Consider the following 11,042-nt stretch of genomic DNA (forward strand, 5'->3'; position numbering starts at 1 on the left):
CACACACAGTGAATGTATGGCACACAGGCAGGGTAGGGAAGGCAGAGTATGGCACACAGGCAGGGTAGGGAAGGCAGAGTATGGCAGGTTTTTGCTGTACTACAACCATTAATATGGGTATGGTCATGTGATAACATGGGTGTGGTTTCAAGTGGGTGCAGTTTCAAAAAGGGGAGTGTTCAAAACTGGCTTCCATTATCGGCCCTCCACCATGTAGGTCGGAAAAATTCCGGCCCTCGGTACAACAGAAGTTGGACAGCACTGCCCTAGTCTGTTTGTAACTGCTCCTAAAAGCAAGGAATAAAAAGCACAGCACTGGGCAACATGGAGTGGTGATATGTTGCACTTACTTGGTGCTCTCGTCTTCCACAATCTCCTTGGCTACTGCTGATCACTCCTTAGCCCACCCAAGGCGTGGAAGGAATGGGACACACTAGTTGGCTGTCACTTCTTTCAGATTGTCAGGTCAATAACATTCAATAAAGCACTTTTAGAGTTTCCATATTATATTTCAGTCACATTTCTGCTTTTGCATGTAACACATTTAGCAGTACAATAAGGCAACGGCCACATCCATGGTTCCAATACTGAGTTACAAAATAATTTATTATTAGAATAAACTGTCATTAGTCTACATAAAGCATAAAATATGAATTGTAAATAAATACTCTACTACAGTAATATCAAAGAACAGCATTTCATTACAATACAGGTCACATGATTATGTGCAAGTCACAATATATATATTATATTAATACAATTCCAATATTAAAAATATTGAGGCACTTTCTCTAACCCTACTAAAGTGTTTCTTGCTACAACGCTATATAAGCTATCCAAAGTGCAAAAACGTTAAGTTACATTAAAAAGAAAAAAATATAGACTAAAGTAGAAAATACTTTTTTCTATAGAATTTGGTCCACTGCATTTGTATAATTTGTACATTACTGAGAACATATATAGAACACATTATTTACACCAGGCATTGGGGGCCGGCAGGGAGTAAAGGTAGCCCAGCCCAGTGGCTGCTGTCATTCTGCAAGATCGGGGGTAGCCATGGCACCTGGCTGTGCATCTTGCTTCCCCTTGGTTGCTGCACATAACCCGCCATCATGCGCTGATCATACTGATAGAGGGGCCCCTGCTTTCTCTTATGATACTTATTCCAAGCTGGAACTGGTTGCAGCTTGACTCCCAGACCCTGGGGGAAGAAAGGTAACAGAGAAATGATTAAGGAGCTCCTTGCAGTGAAAGTGACTGTTTGTCAATTACTAATGTGTTGCATGGAATTTATCAACATACATCTAAGGAGTATAACCCTCTCCATAACTAATTTACTTTCCCTTTAAATTTCCTCTACGCCGCTATGCTTTTAGTACATTGTTCCTGAAGAACTGTATCTGCCATGGAGGTTCCGTTTACAAACATGGCTGAAGGTACATTGTTTATGGGCAGTTCTGCTTTTTTTTTGCTGTAATAAGAACAAAGGGGATCCATCATGAAAGCAAAAATTTCATATAAAAGTGATCTAACACAGTAATAAACTTTCTAGATTCCCAAACTGTAGTGTTAGCCTCCCAGGGGTAAAGGATCATTGGCAATGGTGCTCAGCCAAAAGGCCAGTTAGGGGAGATTTGAGGGGAGAGGGCCCCTCTTTGTCCCACAAGAGACACCATAAACCCAGATTGAAGTTCACTTAATGAGATTTGGGGTGAGCTCTCATTTTCTGTCCATGATTGATCTTCCATTGTTTTCTCATACCTGTAACCTTGTTATGAACTATGGGGCCCCTGACCAAAGGTTGGCCTTCCAAAGAGGCTTAAAATAAAGTCCTCTTTCAGCACCTGTGAGCTAATGCACAGTGAAAGGATGGCTGCCCACACAGTAAAGCTGGACATACACAGAACTAATGACACATCTGGTAACGCTGTCAGAAAACGGGATCTCCTAAACACATGACCTGTGTGGTGGGCACAACTGGGCTTATCCAATGATCTGGTCCCTAGAAGAATAATTAGATCACAGTAGGGGCTTGTGCAGACCCACCAGCAGAAGGCCAAATAAACTGCCCACACAGTCCATGTCCAACTGGATCTTCAACTTGGGCCTTTGTAGTGCTAGCTTAAGCTGTGGGCTCAGATTCATGGAAGAATACAGAGGAACAAGAGTTAGAGGCAACACATTCCTGTGACAAACGGCTCTACATGTTCAATGCAGTTGGGCTGGTTTATATAGTTCTAAAGAACTCCCTGTTACTTTAGAAACTTGTTTGATCTATTTTTGTTCTTCTCAGGATGCCGCTGTATTGTCTGCATCATACCAACTGTTTATCTTGCTAAGCAGGTAGCAGAGCTGCTAAAGTGAGAGAAAAGTTGAAAACAATAGAAAAATGGCTAGTTTTCATCTGCTTTCGCTGCTCTTTTGCACACAAATATTTTAGGTTTGGGTAGAAATCTGCTTTCTGGAAATACCTGATGTGTGTGAGTTGCGCCTATGAAGCCGGGGCCAGTCTGAGCTTTTCTAGTACTGAAGTAGACTTCATCATCTGAAGAGGATCCGGAATGGTAATCGGATGTCACTGCTTTATCCACCACATGGGTAACTTGCTCAGAGATCTCCATCCTATCATTATCTTTACTTTCAATGCTTGCAACAAGGAATGCATGATTCTTCTCTCCGCACCTGCCAATTAAGCATTACAAATGGGTCCCAGTTAGGGAAACAATATCTCATGTCAACAGCACCAAAGTGAGTCAGGGAGAATAGTGTAGTCAGAGCCAAGTTCACCCCCTGTCAGTAATAAACAATTCCTTCTTACTATACCTGCACTAGGTGAGTAAAGGTGGCCAAACACAGGCAGATTTAAGATTCCGATTCAAAACCTTTACACCAATCTGCCTGTGTGTGGGGCCCCCAACGAGCCACCCCAAATGATATCTGGCTGAAACCCAGCCAAGTTTGATTTTGATGCAGTCCGTCAGCGCCTATTCCTGCCATTGTAATTTGATAGTTTGGCCCTAGGGCTTAACAATCGTATTAACCCAATATTGCCCCACCTTAGGTGAGCATATTGGGAGATCCTCTCGTTGGCGACCTTACCAAATGAGTGGATCTTAATGTGTATGGCCACCTCAAGAGCTTGTAGATTGGTTGCTATAGGTTACTAAACTACTATTAATCACCCAACTGGAACCAATACTGGCAACCAACATGCACTTAAATCCTGCAGTAGCATTAAATTAGCACACAGAGGCAAGGCTCGTTAATGCTGCCTACATTAAAAGATTCCTGTCTACAAGTGCTAGGCTTAAAAGGTTTCACTACTGTACTTGCACATAGGCTCTGCACAAAGTACCTGTGCCACCTTGTCTGTGTATATGCCTACAGCCGAATGGATTTTAAAAAGGTTTAAAGTTTAACAAAAATAGTAATCAATCCCGTGTTTCCTAGTTCAGAACTAAGCTGCTGTATTCCTTAAAAGGACAGAACCCAAAGTCTTTTTTTGCCTAATAAAAGAAAACATAACACACTCACAGCACTCACACACCACACATTTTGCCAAGTGTACACACACTTACACGTTTTTTTTTTTATTGCATTTTTTTTCCTGAAAAAAAATCGCTAACTGCACTGCGCAATACCTTTTGTATGTTATTTCTGTGCTTTTATTAAATTTTCTGTGATTTGGTGCATTTTTAGTTCTGCATAGGTGTTGTTCGCTTGATTTTGTCCGTAAAACGAATTTGCCCAAGCCAAAATACTCAAACTATAATTCTGACTGCAGATTACGCAAGGCGGAAAAAAACCCAAAAAACATTGATTTTAGCGATTTTATTGCATTTCGCATTGTTCTTTTTTCTTGTTTTTTTCCATTCTTTGTCTTTGCCCGTGGAAATTTTGTCTGCTATATATGAATTTGGGTGCCTCTATACGCCACATAGTTTGGTAAATCTATGCATATTGTGCAGTGGGCCTCTGGCATTCATATTTAGAATGTTTTATTCAGCAGAATATGTATTTTCTGAAAATATGAGGTTTTCGGGGGTCAACTTACTTATTTCACACTTTTATGACATTTATTTCTACTACCAAATAAAATATAACGCCTGATTTATATGCCATGAAATATGTGTGCACTAACTTTCTTTTGGGGTCTCTAAATGCCAGAAAATTTTCTTAATATTTTAAGGAAACTGCTAACTCCAGAAAAGCATTGCTGTTTAGTACTTAGGAGTTTAAAGACATGGTTACCCATTTCATTCGGCAGAATGTGTAGTTTTCAAAAATATATTGTTTCCTGGGGTAAACCTAATGTTCCAGGAATTTTGTTTTTTTTGCTGTATTCTGCTGTCTTGCTTTGCAAAATTGGCAAATTACTGCTGGGAGTTTTTGATCTATAGAAGTCTGAAATCAGGTATTGGCACATTCGAGAGACATGAGGCTTTCCAAATCAGTTGAATTTTTGTCCATAAAATAAAATATGTTAATGGCATAAATCCCTATATCATGAAAAATATCCATTTTCCCTTTTTTTGTATTTAGAGCTCTAAATCGTGTTCCAGAAGTACTACCACACGGTGACTCTACCTAAGCTGATCAGAAAACCCTGCACTACACTTTAAACCCAGTGGGTGAGCTGTAGCCTATAGGATAAACCTATGTAAATGGGATTTTTTTTAAGAGTTTGGAATTCATTCCCAGAATTCCTTTTGTTTGTTCCAGAAGTAGAAATACACAAAACTCAGGCAGATTTGGAAAGCTCAGGTTCTCCACATAGTTTTCCTACCTAAACTAACCCCCCCCCCCCCCATCCAGTAAATGCCCCTAAAATGAGAGAGCACAGAATGTTTACAAAACGTCTGGCAATGAGGGGAACAGAAATGTAAATTTCTGCTGGCGCTTAAAGGGTTAAAAGTATTTCTACGTCCTGTAAAAGGTCCAATACATTAGACACAGCTGGGTTTGAGGAATGATTAGCTTAGATTTAGCCAAACTCCAAACAAATTGCAAGTGCCCTTTTTTTTTTTTACACTAATAATAAAAATTAAAGGAGACATATCCTATAAAAATTATGAATGTACCAGGGAATTATACTCCTCTAGATATAGAAGGATTGTGCTTAAAAAGTTGTGTTTCTGACTGATTTTTTAAGAAATTCCACCAAAACCCTACTAGCCCCGCCCATCTGTTCCACTTCCTGCTGGCTGAATTCTCTGGATGAGCTGGGGAGCCGGCGGCCCTCCGTACCCTGCACTGTAGGATTGGAACCAATCAGCAGCTAGGCTGACCTGATAGGGAACTGAAGCCTGTCTGTGCTTGTGTGACTGCAGGGCTGTGATTGGCTCTCCCCCTCCTACTGTGCTTCTGGCAGGGACCGTTAGGACACGCCCACTCTTCATTTCAAACTCGGACAGAGAAGTGATAGGATCTATAGGGAGCTCCAATAAAGGGGCCATTGTTACAGATAGGGTTAATGTTTAGCCCAAAGGGAAACCAGCACCATATATTATTCATAATTGCCTACAAAATTACCTTTTTTTCCCCATTTATCCAATATGTCTAAGATTTCTGTAAAAAAGCCTGCGGCTTTTCCCAAAGAAAAAAAGTAACAGCTCTGAGTCAGAGTTTGACCACTAGGATCCCACTACTAGTCTCCCTAGTTATCAGTAGCAGATAGCTTAGTCACAAGTCAATGAAATGTAGGTTCAATTCCAGCCAGGGGCCTCTGCAGGCAGTTTGGGTTTCTTCCATGTGCTCTGGTTTCCTCCCTCCAAAAACATACAGGCAAGTTAATTGGCTCCTGCTGAATCTGACCACAGTGTAAATGTGATCGGAACATTAGATTGTAAGCGTCAATGGGGCAAGGCCTTATATGAAGAATGTATATTAAAATGCCGTGTGAACATGTTGGTGCTATATAATTGATAATAAATGAATAAATAATATGAAATATAAAACCCCTCACCTGCAGCACACTTCCCATGGATCCACCCATAAAGTGAATTCCTTGGGCAGTCCCAGGTCTTCATACTCCAGGCCGCTATTCAGGCAAGCTTTCAGGAGGTCAGGATCAGGACCTTGAAATTTGTTGACGCGGATACATCTAAATAGAGAGAAACCATTGCATCCAATTAGATACAGGACAACACGTTTTTATAATAAACTGAACATGGAACGATCATGGGGTCAGTCAGAGACACAGGCCTTTGTACCTAGAGGTGGAGAATAACCCATGGAGCACACTGAGGCTTGAGTGTTTTCACAATGAACACTTTCCTGACTGTCAAGACAACATTCCTCCTTATGGTCTGGAATGGGTTAAATAGACTGAAACTTATCAAACCACATGAAAATGTTAATAAGCCCCCATTGTGACCTTTGGGAGGTTTAGAACACAGAACGGAGTTCTAACACCACATCTGGCCTACACAGTGAATCAAACCTGCCCGATCCCCTGTATACCATGCATCACATTTTATTTGTGCCTGTATGGTCACTTTAAAATATATTGAAAGCTAATTTTCAGTTGAATATACTGTACACACAATAAGCGCACAGCTAGCTGCCTGCCTGTTAGAGCACAGACCATACTCCCACACATACCTGTATGCCTGACCCTTCGTTGGCGTTGCTGGGTACCAGTGATTCACAAACTTGTCGTACAGCAGCCTCGTCAGTTCCTCTGAAAACCTGTCCACCTCCTCCTTCCTTATTTTCTCATTCTTTCTTATCAGCTTGGAAAGAAAAAACACCACGGCGGCTATTTCGTTCTTCATCTTCAACTGCAGGAAAACAAATTCAATGTTGTATATGAGAGGTGAATCCGTACCTGCGCATTAATGCACTGCAATTAAATGGAAGATGAATCACCCATTTACGAGTAACTTAACTTTATACAGAATGTCCTATCAAATGGGGGTCACTGACCCTGGTAGATAAAAAAAAAATCTATTGCTCTGTGAGCTTACAATATTATTATTTTGTATTAATTATCTTTCTTTTCAGGCCCTCTCCTATTCATATTCTAGTTTCCATTCAAATGACTGGCTGGTTGCTAAGGTAAAGAAGACCCTAAAATCTCAAATGAAAACCAATTGCTAATGGTCTTAGAATATCATTGTCTACATCAGTGCTGTCCAACTTCTGCGGTGCCGAGGGCCGGAATTTTTCTAGCATACATGGTGGAGGGCCTCTAATAGAAGCCAGTTTTGACCACTCTTCTTTTTTAACCACACCCACTTCAAACCACACCCATTTTATCACAATGGTGGTAGTGCAGCAAAAACCCAAATGCTTGGCCCTTACTGCAGGGATATCAACCGTTATTCATATGTGAAAGAATTATATTATGTCATATTAAGATATATCCTTAAATCTATATGCCTCCTCCTCCCCTGTGGATAGCACAGCAACCCCCAGCACATAATTACACACCTTAGGGACCATTTAATGGCTATTTTCAACTGCTAATAAACTCCCAGAACAAACCCCTGCCAGGTTCACCGCCCACAGGCAGCAAAGGGCAAGCAGAGTATGGCACACACAGGCAGCACTCTGCCTGTCCTACCCTGCCCGTGTGTGCCATACTCTGCGCCTGCACTATGCTGCCTGTGTGTGCCATACTCTGCCTGCCCTATGCTGCCTGTGTGTGCCATACTCTGCCTGTACGTGCCATACACTTCCTGCCCTATGTTGCCTATGTGCCATAATCTGCCTACCCTATTCTCCCTGTGTGCCATACACACAGGCAGCAAAGGCCAGGCAGTACCTACAATGTCTGAGGTGTGAACAGGTGAACAATGTGGGTGATTACAGTCTGAGCCTGAGGTGTGAACACTGCAGGGGGTGAATAATGCAGGGATTAAAAGGTGTGAACAACACAGGGGATTACATGTTTAAACAATGCAGGGGGATTACAGCCTGAATCTGAGGTGAGAACCATGCAGGGGGCCAGGTAATCTCAGTACTGATACCATTTAAAGCTTACACAAAAGGTAAGCCATCAAAGCAGCCAGACAGGTGAAGGGCCACACAGAGGGGGGCCGCCAGTTGGACAGCACTGGTCTACATTATACGTAAGTTAATACAAAAAGGTGAACATCCCCTTTACTAGGTAAATCATTCATGTTACAGACACAGTTATATGGGGGGCAGTACAATACATGCAAGCCCCACCTTCCTTCTAGGCTATATAGCTTATCTATGAGGGGAAAGGGGGTATTTGTTGCATATTTATAATGGGCTACTATCTGTTCTGCCCTAAAGCACCAGACACACTGGGAGGTAAAGCACAACTCAAGGTAATGACACAATTCAGACACATGATTCTCGTGCAGTGCATGGCAACACATGGGTTAACACGTAGTTCTGTACCCAAATGAAAAGGAGGTCAATACTGAGAGCAGCAATAACAAGTGGTCTTGCTGGGTACTGATCTATTGGGAAATATGAGTAATGGCAATCAATCAGATCGCAGTTAGCTTTAAATTCGATTAAAAAGAATGTCTGACTGGTTGCTATGGGTAACGGCACTTGCACTCTTTGCACCTTTTAGAAAGCAAGTCTCACTGGGCCTCAAGCTGCCGCTTTGGACAGAAACCAAACTGAGTAATGTCAGAAACGGAACAAAGTCTGCCCAGGTCTAGTAACCCCTGGCAACCAGAGATTTAGTTTCAAATAATTGCTGGCTGCTGTACGTGACTACACCTGGATCCCATCTTGCACCTTTTAATACATTACCCCAAAGATTATAAATAATTATAGCCATTTATTTATTATGACGACTGAGAGCTTTGCTCTCGCAAGAGGCTCTACAGGAGCAAAACTGGGCTGTACCCATCTATCTATCTCTCTATGAGACCAACTCCTGTAGAACTACAACTCACTGATCCCAAGCAGGTCCCAAACAGGCCCTGGCCTGGCAGGAAGAGAAATTCTGCGCTTGCATCTCAACAACCACCAGGTCCCACACTACTGGCACTGGGATACACAGGAGCTGCCCAATCAGTACCCCAGCTGCCGGCATTTATATTTAGGGAAACTTCTGTGTTTAAACACGACCAACCGCACAGATGCATCTCAGCAGCCTTATCAGTACAAATGAATCATACAACACAGGTACTGCAGAGCACAGCTTATAATACACACACACACACACACAGCACATTATACACCTTTGTATCATAATAAAACTAGCAGAGGTCTAGTAACCCATAGCAACCACTGGCCACCTATCCGAAAGCAAACATCTGCTCAAGCCACATTCATTCCTCCCCACCAGATGTTGCACAGCTACACCAAACTGCACAGCTGGAGGACAGATGGGAGTTGTAGTTCCGAACCAGCCCGCCCTCGGTCATTCCCAGGAAAGTGCCGTTTAGCTCGGCTGCTGCTGCTATAGGGGCTAACACGGAGCTGGAGAACCGGGGAAACGTGTCCTTACCCATCTGTGCTCTCCCACAGGCCGCTCGGTGCCGCTCACAGAAACCTCCCGCCTGGGCTCCCGCTCATACTGACGTCACACCTCCATCCGGGACTGCGCTCCATTAACTGAGCGGGCCGGCAGCCTCTAGGTGGCGCAGTAGGCGTGGATCCGGAGCGAACACAGAGGCGGAGCCTGTTGCTATAGCGATGCACTAAGTAGTCTTTGGTTCGGTCGTAGTTTTTTTTTTTTTTTCATTTCATTGACAATGTGTGATTTAGGTAAAGCGCTGATCGGTTTAGCGCTAATAGTATTGTGCTGTTAGGCGGACCTTAACCTGCGGGGACGCGGAAGGGCTTTGTGCTTCCCTGTGAGAGACCGCGGTGCTGCATGACAGGGTTTGTGGGGTGGTGTTACGTGCGCATGTGCGACACTGAGTGGTATTTATAGTGTCTCAGGTACTTTACTGTATCTTACTGCTGGTACAGTGACTGCGGGAACAGTACATAGGCACTGCTTGTGGCATCACACGTAAGGCCCCAGTTATTAGCCCACTGCAAGTGGAATGGGGTTCCAATGACAAAAATGGGGCTCTTGACTGGTGTACCCCCCCCCCCCCCATGTAGGGCTTCATAATAACACGTAAGCAAGGCCCCAGTTATTAGCCCACTGCAAGTGGAATGGGGTCCCAATGACAAAAATGGGGCCCATGACTGGAGTACCCCCCCCCATGTGTATTATTAGCCTACTACAAGTGGAATGGGGTTCCAATAACAAAAATGGGGCCCATGACTGGAGTACCCCCCCATGTGTATTATTAGCCTACTACAAGTGGAATGGGGTTCCAATAACAAAAATGGGGCCCTTGACTGGAGTACCCCCCCCCGTGTGTAACCACTGTAGGGCTTCATAATAACACGTAAGCAAGGCCCCAGTTATTAGCTTACTACAAGTGGAATGGGGTTTCAATAACAAAAATGGAGCCCATGACTGGAGTACCCCCCCATGTGTATTATTAGCCTACTACAAGTGGAATGGGGTCCCAATGACAAAAAATGGAGCCCATGACTGGAGTACCCCCCCATGTGTATTATTAGCCTACTACAAGTGGAATGGGGTCCCAATGACAAAAAATGGAGCCCATGACTGGAGTGCCCCCCCATGTGTATTATTAGCCTACTACAAGTGGAATGGGGTTCCAATAACAAAAAATGGAGCCCATGACTGGAGTACCCCCCCATGTGTATTATTAGCCTACTACAAGTGGAATGGGGTCCCAATGACAAAAAATGGAGCCCATGACTGGAGTGCCCCCCCATGTGTATTATTAGCCTACTACAAGTGGAATGGGGTTCCAATAACAAAAATGGGGCCCATGACTGGTGTACCCCCCCCCATGTGTAACCACTGTAGGGCTTCATAATAACACGTAAGCAAGGCTCCAGTTATTAGCCCACTACAAGTGGAATGGGGTTCCAATAACAAAAATGGGGCCCGTGATTGGTGTACCCCCCCCCGTGTGTAACGACCATAGGCCTTTATAATAACAGGTAAGCAAGGCTCCAGCTATTAGCCTACTACAAGTGGAATGGGGTTCCAGTAACAAAAATGGGGCCCATGA

General features: G+C 43.4%; 1 protein-coding gene across 1 annotated transcript; it reads right to left on the bottom strand.

Annotated features, from left to right (window-relative positions):
- Positions 1 to 579: 579 nt before the first annotated feature.
- btg3 (BTG family member 3) lies at positions 580 to 9,536 on the bottom strand. Its single transcript, NM_001097371.1, is given in 5 exon segments — positions 580 to 1,201; positions 2,472 to 2,682; positions 5,966 to 6,103; positions 6,604 to 6,782; positions 9,443 to 9,536. Coding segments are annotated over 4 exon segments (750 nt in total). The 5' UTR covers positions 6,777 to 6,782; positions 9,443 to 9,536; the 3' UTR covers positions 580 to 973.
- Positions 9,537 to 11,042: the final 1,506 nt, after the last annotated feature.

This window comes from Xenopus tropicalis, chromosome 2, assembly GCF_000004195.4.
Source record: "Xenopus tropicalis strain Nigerian chromosome 2, UCB_Xtro_10.0, whole genome shotgun sequence".
Taxonomy (NCBI): Eukaryota; Metazoa; Chordata; class Amphibia; order Anura; family Pipidae; genus Xenopus; species Xenopus tropicalis.